The sequence below is a fragment of the Lingula anatina genome, chromosome 5 (assembly GCF_051362555.1).
Source record: "Lingula anatina isolate TDL-2025a chromosome 5, LinAna3.0, whole genome shotgun sequence".
NCBI lineage: Eukaryota > Metazoa > Brachiopoda > Lingulata > Lingulida > Lingulidae > Lingula > Lingula anatina.
The window spans coordinates 13,644,282-13,660,244 of record NC_141771.1 but is presented as its reverse complement, the minus strand read 5'-3'; the positions used below and the strand labels follow the sequence as shown (position 1 = coordinate 13,660,244).

The window sequence follows — 15,963 nt, the reverse complement described above, 5'->3', positions numbered from 1 at the left end:
AGAAACTCAGGGACAGACCTGTGCGCTGTATCGGGTCGGATCTGAAAATCGACACTACTTTTTGGTTGCCAGAATCGTTTTTGAAAAAATGAAATATATTCAAACTTTATTTTTATGATCAAGTGATGTTATAGTGTAAGTACAAGCGTTTTTTCTGTCATACAAATATGACATTGCTTTTTCTTAAACTTTAACCTCAAACATAAATGAAAATTAAAGGGTGTGAAAATTGCATGGTTATCCAAGCCCGTTCGACTGAGTCTGCTCAAAATCAATTCAATAGAAATTCAATTTTGGGGTCTGGCGTTCACCTACTGTCTACCACCATACTGTGCTTTGTTTGATCCGTTTGTCCTAGATTTTATTTCAACAAGTTTTCAGGCAACAAAAGCTCTAGACATTATGACAATTTGGCTAACATTTTATTTCGAAATGAGCACCAGTTGAGTTTGCATTTTGTTGATCACATCACCATTTATACATATATATAATGAATATGTGTACACTGGTAACACGCACCTGGAGGCGACCGCGAATCGCAATGCAGTGCTTTTTTCAACACAAAATAAATCCTCATTGTTAGGTTTAACTTGAAAGTAAATTTATGGTTGGTAAATCAGTAAACATTAAAGCTATGTTTATAATTTCTTTTTTACCTTTATAAAATTATAATCTTGCATTTGCCATTGTTTGGGAAGTTTATGCTGCGTTTATCGCCATATTTACGATGAAAATTATCAAGAATAGTAGAAATATGAATTTAACTCTCTTAACTGGAAATATACGTTAAAAGTAATTCTTGTTAGGTTTAATGATTTTAACCGACCGAGAGAGCGTTGTTGAAGCCAACATGCGACTATACTCAACACAGATAATATAAATTCAAATGTTTTTAGAAGGATGGTTAGGCCCACTGAAATGGAAATTGTAGCGGTGTATTTCACAGGGATGAATTTTATAACCTACAGCTTCATTCATTTGACATATAACAATCGAATATGAAATAAAAGTTTCCAAGACGAGTAAAGCGCGAGTGGCATCAAATGTCCCAACTGACTGCCTTTGTGTAGCTGTGAACGGTAATAAGTCATATTGAAGTATGCGAAATTTTATATTTAAACAGGAATTCTCTACTAAAAGTAAAAGTGCCCAAAAATGGGCTCTGTTAGTATGTGACTTTCAATGCCATCGACCTACTTTCGGCCTTTACTTTCGACTGTCTTGTATATTAGTGTTTCTGTTTACTAAGTCATAGCGGATTATAACGCAAGATCATCTTAGGGTGCTTTCCCAGAGCTTTAGATCGATCTAAGGATTAAGTTTTAGATCGACCTAACTCCCTGGGGGTTCACGCTAAATTGCACTCAGCCGAGCGGGCACCATAGTTAATTACCCCATTACAGCTTTTAGTAGGCGGGACAGACGCTTAAGCCGGCCAAGCAGACAGTAATCTAGTGAGACTCCCCGCGGGGATAGATCGATCTAAAAATCTATGGAAATGGGGTGTTTGATGTGGTCTGTCAGTCACGTATATGCGACAAACTCTTACATATCGAAAATATCTGAGTCCTGCATCGTAAATGTATTGAGTTTAATGCGAATATATTAATTTATAATTAAATTATTTAATGCTTGATTCGAATCGTTCCGTCAACTCACCGAATCTTAAAAAGTGCTTTTTTTCGTGGGGGAATAGATAAAAACGACCCCTTCTAAAATCCTGGATCCGCCCCTATATATAAAGTACTCCTTCAGTAACATCAAGAGGTGTTCGTTTCTTACATCTGCATCAGAATATATTTATGTAAGACGGTTGACTTTGGGGGCTCTAATCAAACTCGGGATAATCTAGGTATCGGTCCGAGTTATGCCCGGCGAAAGAGTTACGCAACACCGCAGGTTCATTTCCAAAAAAATATTTTACCTTGGCATTGCCAACATTACTAGTTTTAAGGAAAAAAAGCTACGTGGCAGAAATCGACAAATCTTAAATTAAGTTTAAGTGAGAATGGACAATTGAAAAGAATTTTGACTGATTATTAAAGGAGCCACGTGCATAGGCAATGCGACTCCACTAAAATAATTTTGCAAGTCTGGTGATTATTTTCCTCAGCTGTATAAGCCTTTTTTTTTAAACAAAAAGAAAAATTAGAGAATATAGTTTTATTCAACTATTGTATACAGTGACATTCAATTTCAAGTACTTTAGTAATCATAAATGAATCATGTACATGCAATGAATCAATAAATGGTAGTACCCGATGCCCTCGGGCCGTGGGGAAAAACCCGTCTAAACCCTTCGTGGGGAATGCTGGGAAAATGCCCACGCCCGGATGCTTCTTGAAACAGTTTTTTTTATTGGCCCGGCGCTTTACAGTTCATAAATATTGTCCATATATAATACAGCATGGTGCAACTGAATAAAGTTTTGCTCGTGCTACAAACTATTCTCTGTATACATTAGACTGGTACACAAAATGAAGTACAAGAATTTACCAAAGTACATGTAATTCCTACTGAAAAAGGTACTGAAGACAAGACATTTACTAAGTCTTAACACAATTAAACCAGGGCTTATTTTAACTTCATCTAGGAATATGAAGTCATAAATAAAGTAACTCGATCCTTTTAAAACAGAAAGCATACATCAAAACCTGGTATAGTTCTCTCTCGTGATAAAATATACAAAAGTTCAGGTAATATTATTATTACCCAGACAACTCAATGATTGAAATTAACTTATCACTGTTTAAAACAGAAGTTTCTCAAATGTAATTTTGCCCTGACATCGCAACTATCTGTATGATATAAATAAAGAATAAAGCAAGCTTTCTTCTACATATTTTAGGTTTCACATTACACTGTATGACCGTCCATGCAAATTTCAATTCGAATTTTTCGGGTTCGGAGAAAAAAGGTGCATATATGATGAATTGGATATATTTGTCAACTATAACACTTGAGAAAATCATAATATATTAGTAATATTAGTAATGCGCGGGTTACTTGAGGTTAGTGTGCGGCTTATGATCTTCTCAAATGCTATACTGACGAATATCTCCACATCATCAAAAGCACAAATTTGAAAAATGACTACATCACTAAGATTGAAATAAAACACAGACGACCATAAGTGGTGGTACCACCATTGTTTTGCGAGCGAAAAACTGTCTGCATTTAGAATGTGGATAAAGCAACTGGATATTCTATTTGAAATTTTAATAATAACTGTAAAGGCAGGCTTAAGTTTTTCACACGGAAACACAGTTCATCTTATTCAATTGAACACTGGAATAATGACTGATCATACTGAACTTCAGTTTTATCTTAACTTTTCTTAAGCTATTGTGAAAAAATGTTTTCCCGTCATAAGTGAAAAACTTATTAAATGCAATTACACCCGATTCATATCTGTGACCTATGAAGCGCAAAAATCCTCAATAAATAAAAGACTCGAGTACATTGGATTGTATTCCTCTTACATTCAGTACAACGCTCTTCATTACCATTCTACATTTTTTTTTTTTTTTTTTTTTTTTGCAGACAAGCTGTGTCCTTTAAAACCAATACTGCCAGGACGTCCGATCATCAAATAAAAAAGTGTCCACAGGGGCTCGTTGCTAGCAACATTAAATGTTTCGCATCTTGGACATTTGGTCTAGGATTGATGGTATCTGCGTTCGGGCATTGTTTCTGGCAAAGTGCCCTTTCGTAACCTACAAATGAAATGTAAAATGTTCACACAAAAGTATGAAAAGTAATTGAAAACTTGCAGTAATTGCAACAAAGAACATGTCACTGGTATTCACACACCATTAACTATAGTAAATATTGTTTCATAATGCTTTGGTTCTTAATACGGTTATTTTATTTTATATCATTTTATTTCTATAACACAATACAATAAAAACATTCTGCATTCTGCAAATAGAAAGTTACTAGGAAAATAAGAGGGATAAAAGGAAGAAATATGAATCACGAAAACGCTTTTAAGCGTTAATTGTTAAAACAATCTGAAACGAGATGAAAGTACATGCTCACCTGTGCGATGGTCTCTTCGTACCACAACCTCAGGACTGAGGGCGAGATTGGGGGGTAGTAGCTCCTAGTATTCTAGACTAGTGACAACGTCACGTCTGTCACAGTGAAACTGATGAAGATCTGAAAGTTGGCCGATAGGGTGTCAAAATATTTTGAATGAGTGATTTTTTTTCAAGTTTGTGATAAAGTAAAAGCTTTTGACCACAGAAATTAATTTTTTTTACATAAGTATATTTCAAGTTTGTGACTAATTGCAAGAGCTTTTGGATTCTAAAATGTCTGCTATATGATTTCCTTGGGTAAAATGTAAATAGAAAACAAATATCTACATTTAGTGACTAGACTACAGTTTCCGAACAGTCTAATTTAAAACAATTTTGTCTAAGACGTTGCACAAAATGTTCAGTTTGTTGAATTTGCATTGACAAAAGATTTGTAATGCCTACAGAATAAATGGCAATCAAGTTCCCTGTTCACCCTCTACCCTTGCCCATAACTTACCTCAAAGGGTCCTAAATTTCAATGGTATCACGACTAGGTAAGGACTCGAAATCCTATATGCTTTCTCCATTTTAACCTTATGAAAGTGGACCATCATCAGGGCAGGCGCTCACCAATGCCATTTGTCTCAACTTAAAAACAGAAATTTTGAAGACTTTAGTTTCCCTATTTACCTCTCCTCCCTACCCGATCCACTAAGCTTATTTTTTTTATTTATTTCAGAAGTGGGTCAAGGGGGAGATACATTGCCTTGTGAAAGTGAGCTGTAAAATTTATGTGGCTAAGGGCTTTATCTCAAGAATTTTGTATGGTAAGAAAAATGACTTTAGTGTTATTCTCCGCAATAACACGAGTTACCTTTTACGGCTTGGAAGATTTCCATTTCCGAGAAACACCTTATGCTTCTGATGTTCCCCCATGCAGCCACCTTATAAACAGACCATGGCTAGAATCTTCTAACGAAAAGTGAGAGCTCTATCTGGACTTGCCGTAATCGAATTCTGTAAATAGAAAGGAAAAATGGCATTAGTTTTTCCCCGATACTTCCCTCCCCCAACGTACTAACTTTGAAAAGTGGTTTATCATAAAAGGGTGGTTAATGGCCGAGAAAAATCATTTTACGGTGACAGTGGATCGTTTCATAACAGCGCATGTCTAAGGGCTTTTCTACCAGAACCTTGACAACTAACATCATTTTCATTTTGCTTAAAATAGTAATAAGTTTTATAAGAAGATCGAAATTGCAATTATTTGATACAAGTAATAACTCTATTTTAATCCTTTTGATCTAAAATTAAAGACTAAAAAACTTTTCATGAAACCCATATCAGTGATCTTAATGAGTAGAGACGAGTACCTGTGCCATGATTTCACCAAACTGAGAAGTAACCCTTCAGGTCATCGTCTGTGCTCTTCCAAAGCAAACCCAGCACTATTACGATACTAAACTTCTTGCCGTCCTGCTGCTTTGTTTTCACGTTGCGATTTTCCAGGGTCTCATCTTTTTTGTTCTCTAAAACGGTAACACTTTCTAATTATTATGTTTATTAAATTACCAACCATTCGTCTATTTTCTGCACAATCAATGACTGACATACTAATTATTGTTCGGACAAGTAGATTTGTCAGAATGTTTAAATTGGTTATTTGACAATTACATTTTCCAAGTTATATTAATATAATTGTTACATCATAATTCTAAAAATGTGAAGGTCTCGTTAATAATGATATAAAAATGCATTCCAGTCCAGTTTTATTAAAATTTAAATTCGGACCGACGAATCCTGACTCAGACCAGTAGTTTTCAGGAAAGTTGAGGTCCGAATGGCCAGTAAGGTGAAAAGTTTATGGCAAAGACTGCAACTAAAAACGCATTTTAGTCTATTTCTCTCCCCAATAACACGGGTTACCTTAAAGGATTTTCCATCTCAATGAAACACTATATTCCTTGGACGCTTCCCCAGTGCAGCCACCTCGTAGCAACTCGTAGACAGACCATGGCAGGACTTGCTGGACGCTTCCCTAATGCAGCCACCTCGTAGACAGGCCGTGTCTGGACTCGCTGGACGCTCCCCCAATAAAACCACCGCGTAGCCGGACCATGGCGGGACTCGCTGGACGCTTCCCTAATGCAGCCACCTCGTAGACAGGCCGTGTCTGGACTCGCTGGACGCTCCCCAAATAAAACCACCGCGTAGTCGGACCATGGCGGGACTCGCTGGCACCAAGCATTGATCGGAGTCGCTGAAGCGTAGATGTGGTCCTCTTTTCCTGCCTGTAGTCGGTGCTCTCTCGAGAATCGCCATAACCAAGTTCTGTTAACAGAAAGAAAAACGGATTAATAACTTTTCCAACCTATGTCAGTACTCTGCAGTCAGGCTTACCTTTAAGGGTTTTTCATCTCAGTGAAAAACCGCATGCCGTGGACGCTTCCCCAATTCAGCCACCTTGTAGACAGACCATGGCAGGACTCGCTGGACGCTCCCCCAATTGCAGTCACCTCGTAGACAGACCATAGCGGGACTCTCTGGCACCAAGGATTGATCGGAGTCGCTGAAGCGTTGAAGTGGCCCTCTTCTCCTTCCTGTAGTCGGAGCTCTCTCTCGAATCGCCATAATCGAGTTCTGTTAACAGAAAGAAAAACGAATTAATGACTTTTCCAACCTATGTCAGCACTCTGCACTCAGGCTTACATTTAAGGTTTTTCCATCTCAGTTAAACAACATACCTTGGATGCTTCCCCGATGCGGCCACCTCGTAGACAGACCATGACAGACTCACTGTAGGCTCCCCCAACGCAGCCACCTCGTAGACAGGCTTTGACAGGACTCGCTGGCACCAAGGAGTGATCGAAGTAGCTGAAACGTAGATGTGCCCTCTTCTCCTTCCTGTAGTCGGAGCTCTCTCAAGAATCGCCATAACCGAGTTCTGTTAACAGAAAGAAAAACGGATTAATGTCTTTTCCTACCTATGTCAGCACTCTGCAGTCAGGCTTACCTTTAAGGGTTTTTCATCTCAGTGAAAAACCACATGCCGTGGACGCTTCCCCAATGCAGCCACCTCGTAGACAGACCATGGCAGGACTCGCTGGCACCAAGGAGTGATCGGATTAGCTTAAGCGTAGATGTGGTCCTCTTCTCTTTGCTGTTTTCAGTGGGAGCTCTATCGAGAATCGCCTTGATCGAGTCCTGTTAACAGAAAGAAAAACGGATTAATGACTTTTCCAACCTATGGAGCACTTTGCAGTCAGGCTTACATTTAAAGGTTTTCCATCTCAGTTAAACACCACATACCTTGGACGCTTCCCCGATGCAGCCACCTCGTAGACAGACCATGGCAGGAGTCACTGTTCGCTCCCCCCAACGCAGCCACTTCGTAGACGGGCTTTGACAGGACTCGCTGGCACCAAGGAGTGATCGAAGTAGCTGAAGCGTAGATGTGGCCCTCTTCTCCTTACTGTAGTCGGAGCTGTCTCTCGAATCGCCATGATCGAGTTCTGTTAACAGAAAGAAAAACTAATTAATGACTTTTCCAACCTATGTCAGCACTTTACGGTCAGGCTTACATTTAAGGGTTTTCCATTTTTAGTTAAACACCACATACCTTGGACGCTTCCCCAATGGAGCCATCTCGTAGACAGACGATGGCGGGACTCGCTGGACGCTTCCCGAATGCAGCCACCTCATAGACAGGCCATGGCGGGACTCTCTGGCACCAATGATTGATCGGAGTCGCTGAAGCGTAGATGTGGTCCTCTTCTCCTTCCTGTAGTCGGAGCTCTCTCAAGAATCGCCATAACCGAGTTTTGTTAACAGAAAGAAAAACGGATTAATGTCTTTTCCTACCTATGTCAGCACTCTGCAGTCAGGCTTACCTTTAAGGGTTTTTCACCTCAGTGAAAAACCACATGCCGTGGACGCTTCCCCAATGCAGCCAAGCCGTAGACAGACCATAGCGGGGCACTCTGGCACCAAGGATTGATCGGAGTCGCTGAAGCGTAGATGTGGTCCTCTTCTCCTTCCTGTAGTCAGAGCTCTCTCGAGAATCGCCATAACCGTGTTCTGTTAACAGAAAGAAAGACGAATTAATGACTTTTCCAACCTATGTCAGCACTCTGCAGTCAGGCTTACATTTAAGGGTTTTTCCATCTCAGTTAAACACCACATACCTTGGACGCTTCCCCTATGCAGCCACCTCGTAGACAGACCATGGCAGGACTCGCTGGCACCAAGGAGTGATCGGATTAGCTTTAGCGTAGATGTGGTCCTCTTCTCTTTGCTGTTTTCAGTGGGAGCTCTATCGAGAATCCCCTTGATCGAGTCCTGTTAACAGAAAGAAAAACGGATTAATGACTTTTCCAACCTATGTCAGCACTTTGCGGTCAGGCTTACATTTAAGGGTTTTCCATCTCAGTTAAAATCCACATACCTTGGACGCTTCCCTGATGCAGCCACCTCGTAGACAGACCATGGCAGGACTCACTGTACGCTCCCCCAACGCAGCCACTTCGTAGACGGGCTTTGACAGGACTCGCTGGCACCAAGGAGTGATCGAAGTAGCTGAAGCGTAGATGTGGCCCTCTTCTCCTTCCTGTAGTCAGAGCTCTCTCGAGAATCGCCATAACCGTGTTCTGTTAACAGAAAGGAAAACAACCTATGTCAGCACTCTGCACTCAGGCTTTCATTTAAGGTTTTTACATCTCAGTTAAACGACACATACCTTGGATGCTTCCCTATCGCAGTCACCTCGTAGACAGGCTTTGACAGGACTCGCTGGCACCAAGGAGTGATCGGATTAGCTGAAGCGTAGATGTGGCTCTCTTCTCTTTGCTGTTTTCAGTGGGAGCTCTATCGAAAATCGCCTTGATCGAGTTCTGTTAACAGAAAGAAAAACGGATTAATGATTTTCCAACCTATGTCAGCACTTTGTGGTCAGGCTTACATTTAAGGGTTTTCCATTTCAGTTAAACACCACATACCTAGGACGCTTCCCCAATGCAGCCACCTCGTAGACGGATCATGGCGGGACTCGCTGGCACCAGGGAGTGATCGGAGTAGCTGAAGCGTAGATGCGGCCCTCTTCTCCTTGCTATTTGAGTGGGAGCTCTATTGATAATCGCCATAATCGAGTTCTGTTTAAAGAAAAAAAAACGGATTAATGACTTTTCCTACCTATGTATACAATAAGAAGAAACCTGGAATGCATGAAAATATATACAATAACCCTACAACAACATAGTCCTCAACAACAGAAAGCCGACGATGTATCCTGCGAAGAATTCCGAGCGACGATTCCTTGTGGAGAGAAGCGAAGGTTTTAGCTGGCCAGCTTAGAGAAACGTCGAATCCACCGTCCAGACGACTGTGTGTGCAAGAAACATGTCGATGAGCGATGCGATGACTTGGGACGAGAAAGAGATTCGGAGAAATGCGAGTTGATTCCTGTGTCCTTTGTGCTTGATACTGGGCGCAGTACATGGCATCCTTCTTGTTCCTCCAGATTTGTCTGCGTTGAATGAACGCAATTTCAAAATTTCGCGCTTTTATACCTTCATTGAGGTAAAGTCACATGGTAGCGTTTCTGGTCAACTTGTCTTTAGGGGGTGGCGTTTGATAGTGATGCCCAAAAATATCTTTTTGACATACACATTTAAAAAACTATTCTTATTTTGATTATTCTGTTTATCGTTTTATAGTATAATAAGAGTAATAAGTACTAAGCAGTGACTTCGAAATGTACAGCCAAAATTGATGACAATTTCTGAACAACATACCTTCTCCCCCAAATTATAATAGACCCGATGTCCGTTAAACTGGTACAGGTAGCCGTGAACTTCTCACTTCTTGAAGGCCACTATAGAACGTGTGTATTCAAACACTGATCCAAAATGTGGATTATGTAATAGGGCGTAGGGTGACTGCATTTTCGAGGCAGCCCGAGGGAGCATGATTGTTTTGATTGTAGTGAATTGTTGTAAGTCAATTGAAAGTACACTGGACTTAGCATGTACAGCCATCTCAGTACTATAAAACATATTTTGTAACCAACTGGGTTGTTATTCTGAGAAATGAAAAACAAGTTATTGTGATTTTACGAAACGAAAGAAAGCAGCAGTAGGCCACATGAAAAATCTTGGTAAAATTAGACCAGGCAGCAGAAACATGAATACTTTGGCACATCAAAGATCTACAGATATAAGTAATAATTAACAACGGACGCCTCCATTCGTGACCTCGGGTTATCAGCACTCTGATGCCAGTGGCATGAGTAGAGAAAAAAAAACGAAAAAAAAAAAAAAATAAGACAATAAGATTAAAATTGAAATTAAATATTTTCATTTATACGTTCATTTTATCCCCTTGAACTTTAGTTGAAAACTGCACTTTTTAATACGCGTTTTAACATTACTATAAGTCTGAGAGGTCACTGGCCTTCTTTCACATCTCCCTGGCGATCACACAACCTAACACTAGAGCTTACATGCTAATAGATCAAATGCTCGTTATCAATGTTTTCATGGCCAGGCACGTAACAGCTCCATTTGTGTTTTTTAAGTAAGGTGATCGATACTGCTTGAAACTCAGGACTTGCTTCGCCTGCCACGAGAATACTCACTGATTCTCAATTTATAGGCCCATTTAGCATTTCATTTTAAAAATATTAAGAATTAACGAGAGAAAATTTGTTTGTCCAAGTGGAATTTTACTTACATCAGTATTACAACTTTTAAAAATCACTGCAAAAATATTAAAAAATCATTGCAAAAATAAATAAAGAAATAGATATCTTTACCTGTTCTGACATAAAAATCAATCTAAAATTTAAACCATATAATTGTTGTAGGCAGCGCCATCTCACTCTCTCCAATCTAATGTACAAAATCAATGTGATGTTTCAGAAAATGCCGATGTTAATACTTATTTTAAATAACGCAATAAATAGATCGCCGCTACGTTCGCAGTGTCACCTGGCTTTTAAAAATTGAAAAAAAAAAAAAAAAAAAAAAAGTGAGGTCCTTTGTCGCAGGTCATTATTTTTAGTTGTTTGATGTTTTTGTAATATTTCAGCCATTGACAGAATCTTAAGTTATATCCATGATAAGTTAGACGGTATGATGACAGGGCACAGTTAATTGTTTTACACAAAATTGCATTCTCATTGACAGTTATTTGCCAAATATTCATTAAAAGGCATTGTGAAAAATGTACTTGAAGTTGAGGACAAAATGTGCCAGTAAAATGAGTGTGCATCTCGTAACCCCTTAAGTGTAGTCTAATTTTTGTTAGTATTGTAACGTGCGAATATTATCCAAAATGTTTGTTTTTTACAATTAAAAAGACCCCTGACCCCCCCTCCGGTTTCTGAAAAAAAGAATCACACTGGTATTCCCCTTTTGGAATTAGAAATTTGACTAGTTGTTTTATAGTTCTTTACCGTTCAAACTGTTTGCCCTCAAAAACACTCCAAGGGGGCCGAGAGTCGGCCTGTTATTCCTGAAAAATCAGCCCCCCCCCCTTCAAATAATCCTGGATCCGCCCCTGCTAGCCATGGGAGCAGCAGTAAAGAGCATGGATAGTTGCCCCATGGTCCTTACATTTTACTCCATTTCTCCGTTTCTGAAATTGGAAAATAAACTTCCACAGTTTTTGTATACCTATATATATGAATACTACTGGCGGTGGCATAAAATTTTACATTTACAGTATATTAAAGGGATAACAACTGTTCGTATAATATCCATATTTAACAAAAAATACATTGTAAACAACATAGAAATATAATTATAATAATCAATTCTGTTTTACCACCAAAACAGCAGTAAATGCGATATTTCTGGAATTTGTACTTGCCATCATGACGTGTGACCTCCATAGATGGCGCCACTCAGTAATAATCTCTTAAGAGAATATTACAAAAAATCAAACTTTTTAGAAAAAACAAACAAGGACCAACTCTGAACGTTGGAATGAATTCATTAACCATTGTTAAAGCAATAATAACTCTTCGTTTCGGCCAAAAAATGAATTTTCCTGGAGTAAACAACAATTTTCCCATACTTACCAATGGTAAATGAATCCATTTTTACATTCAAAGTTAGTCCCTGGTTTTTTTCTAAAAAGTTTGGTTTTTTGTTAAAATCTCTTAAGAGATTTTAACAGAGTATAGACATCAATGGAGGTCACGTGGTCTAAAGACAAGTTCAAATATCAGAATAAAAGCTATAACTGCTGTTTTTGTGGTAAAACAGAATATATTATATTTCTATGAGTTATTCACAAGGTTTTTATTGTGAAATATAGGTCTCATACAAAGAGTTATTATGCCTTTAAGTATGGGAAATTGTCTTTTTCCCCAGGAAATCCACTTTCTGGCCAAAATGTTGTTATCCCTTTCACACATAAATTGTACATATATTAACACATACAAGAAAGATCGAAAGTAGGTCGATGGCATTGAAAGTCACAAACTCGCTGGGTCTGATTAGGAGAAAAGCTGGTTAGATGGTATTTTAGACTAATGATTACTGTATTATAGGGAACTACAACAGATTTTTCTTCCTCGTTTTAAGTATCAAATTGGTGGTCCTACAGTGAAAACAAACTTTCAGTCTCATTTTCATTGGTGAAACTATCAACAGGGACCTACTATCAACTTGATATCAAAACAAATAAAAAAAACACCACAATTAACTGTGAACAATTTTTTTATTAACACAATATAGTAACATTAAAAAACTTGTATTTATACATGCTTTAATTTGACCCTACTGATTGTTAAACAGCTTGCTTAACTCTGAACATTTTTATATCAACACAATTCACTAACACTGAAAAAACTTGCATCTCTTCATGTCTCTCGTCTACCATACTCAATTAATCCATAACATTAATTTAACGTTACTCCTTCAAAATAACATGCCATTCCAATAAACAACATTACCCCCTTTTATTTTCTCCAACCTTGAAATATATACTTGAAGAACATTTAAAAAATTCATATTAATATGGACTGAAGTTAACCCTACTTTTAAGGGCATTAAATCCAAAATATCCATGCATTCCATAAATCTAGCTGAAGTTCTTATTTAAAAACCAATCTTTTCAAATTTGAAATGTAGATTGTGTATGCTACATTTAACCAAAGTGGAAAATATATATACCGGGATATATATATATCTTCTGCTGGAAATAAAAAATACACCGACAAAGAATTATATACGAATATTTACTTGTTAATATACTGATGAAAACTTAGACTTTATTAACCTGACAAACACAAAGGAATGCATAGGTTTCATTGATTAGACCTAATCACTACACAGTTTACTTATACATCATTGTTAAATCAGAGATACGTGACATAATAACCACAACTTCTGTATATCTTATACAGAACAAAATTACTATATTACCTATGTTTCAATCATTCTGTAAAATAATAATCTTTTAAAATGATAATCTTATTCTACTAATCACAATCAATGTTTTCACATGGTACAAACAATAATAAGTATTCATTTCTTGCATTGGTTGGAAATAATAAGTCAATGCCTGTAAATTGGTTTTACTACTTTTGTTATCAATATAATAGTACATTAAATAAAATTATGCAAATTAAGTGTACACTGTACACAGTTTTTGCTTCAAACTTTTAAGTAATAAAAATTATTTATGTCTTTTGAAGCTGTGCATCTGTATATATACATAAAAAACAAAAATCATGTGTATCTTCTACAAACACTCTTTCCTTATAATGGTGGAATATCCATACCATTTTCATTTGGAATGAATTGCAATTCGTCTATTTGTGTTCAATGTAAATATTTACAATAATACTTCTACTTACCCATAATTTGATTATTTAACTCACATAAACGTCTTAAAAATACTTAATGGAAAGCTTACTTAGACATTTTGAACTGTCAGATTGTATAATAAATGGGTAACGAACAAAGTCATAACCTTATATGACTTCCAAATACATTCACTGGACCCATATTTTGAACTCTTGTACTTGCTTAGCTTCCAATTTACCTCCTTACATTCAGTAAAGAAAGGACACAAGTCAAAGGCAGGAAAATCCATCACAGAAAAAACAACATACTTTTAGCACTTGTGATCCTTCTTAAGTCACTAAACTTAAACCGTTTTTGCTCTTTTCACAACCTTAGTGTGCACTATGAGCACCATCACAAATATACCCTATCAAATTTGATATTAAGTCATTGTTAAGAGATATAACATTTGGTGATTGAAGTCACCAGTATTCCAATTGTTTGGGGAACCATTTTGGCAGCATTAAAAGACTTCTTGGTGCCTGCTGCTTCATAGTTGCTTCCTTACTTCTATTTTGTAATTCCAAAGGAGCTTTTCTTTTTAACTGGGAATTTTTTCATAAATTTACCAGCAAATCAAAGTTCACTTATGGGCAAAACCTCTGTTTAGGGTACAATTATCTCTCTACAACTTCAGAAAAACTGCTGTGACTCCTACACAAATTCCATCAGTTTTGATCACATGTCTGGAATCATCTACTGCCTCAATTTGTTCCAAATTCAGTGTTTCAAATACCACACCCTTCTTTCAATCTATTACCTTAATGAATTCAATCGAAATAACCACTGAATAACATAACCAGTGATGTTGCAATTCCTCTGTCTGATTTTTCAAGGACACACTTTTCCAACTGGCATGACTTAAATTACAGTCAAAAAACCATCATATAATATCATTTCAATGGCAAGTGTCTATCTCTACTTATTCATTCTGAATACTAAACTTAGCCTTTAAGTCAGGTTGCAATTCACCATTCAGCCATTGAAAGAATCATATATATCATCTCTGGCAATAAACACTGTACACCTGCGATGTATATTGAATGACCATCCATTTGTGAGGCTCATTTTGAAAACTGTCTCAACTCCATATTTGATTCCGTAAATTACCTGTGTAGTAACACTTTGTTGCCCATGGATTAAGATTTTCAACAGAGAGTCAATTTTCACCCTGGCTGAATGAGAGCAAGACAGATGAAGAAATACAAAGGATTCCTGTTGTATTTGGCATCAGAGTGGTTTTTTTAAAAAATATTTTTTTAAGGTGCAGTTTTTCACTGTTCCATTGTTTAGCATAAACTTTGCTTTGCTTTAGTGGACAGGGCTTAATTCACTCAAAGTCTTTCATTTTCACAATCTCTATGCAAAAGGCACCAATGCTGTCTGACACATAGCACACACATTGGTTGAAGAAGGCAATCTCAATGAAGCCTTCTGTATTTATCTTGTTCTCCAATGAAAGAAGGAACAAATACAACTTGACTTACAACTTGACTGCTGTCTATATAAGAACTCCAACATGACTAAATCTGTTCAAGTTGGCCTCTTTTTCTCCGTACTCTTATACCAGGTACTGTCCTGTGCAGTCCTTATCAATTTACTTCTCAAACTATTACAAGATCCAGTGTAAGTTGCTATCTGAAAATATTCTGATACTCTGTTAGCATCACTTCTACTATATTGCTTTGGAACATCATACTGATGGCCATGTTGTGGCTTTCTTTTTCCGGCCACATCAGTGTGGGACCGAATACGATGGCAATGTTTTGAACCTGCATCCTGTTTTCATTGCTTCTTCCTATAACCCTGTAAGAATATAAAAAAGAGGGAAATCTTAACACTGGGTAAAAAAAGATCAGTATGTAAAACGACAAAGCACTACATTCAATTCAATACACAAATTGAATCTCAACAAGAAACCGACATGAATCACTCATCTGTTTGTTCATTTACTTCAAATACTTCTTTAAAAATGGAAACTTTCAAGGGGGCACTAATGAAGGACACTGAAGGGTCCACAGCAAGCAATGAAACTGCATCCCAGTTTAAATGTTTGTCACCAACAACAGGGGCGGATCCAGAGAAAT

General features: G+C 37.6%; 2 protein-coding genes across 14 annotated transcripts in view; both read right to left on the bottom strand.

Annotated features, from left to right (window-relative positions):
• Positions 1-2,148: 2,148 nt before the first annotated feature.
• Positions 2,149-9,539, bottom strand: LOC106168623 (uncharacterized). 3 transcript variants are annotated; one of them, XM_087014175.1, is made up of 13 exons: positions 9,020-9,539; positions 8,761-8,914; positions 8,470-8,671; positions 8,210-8,363; positions 7,645-8,102; positions 7,335-7,537; positions 6,770-7,229; positions 5,952-6,665; positions 5,399-5,554; positions 4,900-5,042; positions 4,543-4,673; positions 4,042-4,161; positions 2,149-3,716 (listed from the first exon to the last, which is right to left on the bottom strand). In XM_087014175.1, the coding sequence occupies exons 7-8, from the start codon at positions 6,958-6,960 to the stop codon at positions 6,428-6,430; spliced, it is 429 nt and encodes a 142-aa protein (XP_086870301.1). In that variant the 5' UTR covers positions 6,961-7,229; positions 7,335-7,537; positions 7,645-8,102; positions 8,210-8,363; positions 8,470-8,671; positions 8,761-8,914; positions 9,020-9,539; the 3' UTR covers positions 2,149-3,716; positions 4,042-4,161; positions 4,543-4,673; positions 4,900-5,042; positions 5,399-5,554; positions 5,952-6,427. The 3 variants fall into 2 exon arrangements, with proteins under 3 accessions (XP_086870301.1, XP_086870303.1, XP_086870302.1); XM_087014176.1 differs by lacking the exons at positions 2,149-3,716; positions 4,042-4,161; positions 4,543-4,673; positions 4,900-5,042; positions 5,399-5,554 and having other exon boundaries at positions 5,947-6,665.
• Positions 9,540-12,727: 3,188 nt separating this feature from the next.
• The window catches only part of LOC106154344 (rho GTPase-activating protein 12), a 45,549-nt gene continuing 42,313 nt past the window's right edge, over positions 12,728-15,963 (bottom strand). For all 11 annotated transcript variants that reach the window (XM_013528661.2, XM_013528662.2, XM_087012815.1 and 8 more), the window contains one exon: positions 12,728-15,682. In XM_013528661.2, the coding sequence (XP_013384115.2) occupies positions 15,511-15,682 (172 nt within the window). In that variant the 3' untranslated portion in view covers positions 12,728-15,510. The remainder of the gene's footprint in view (positions 15,683-15,963) is intronic.

What these genes read in the sequence shown, in the direction of transcription:
- LOC106168623 (XM_087014175.1), bottom strand. Translation starts at nt 6,960, where the DNA reads ATGGCGATTCTTGAGAGAGCTCCGACTACAGGAAGGAGAAGAGGGCAC. An exon ending in GCATCGGGGAAGCATCCAAG is followed by an intron (nt 6,666 to 6,769) that starts GTATGTTGTTTA and finishes TTCTGTTAACAG; the next exon opens with AACTCGATTATGGCGATTCG.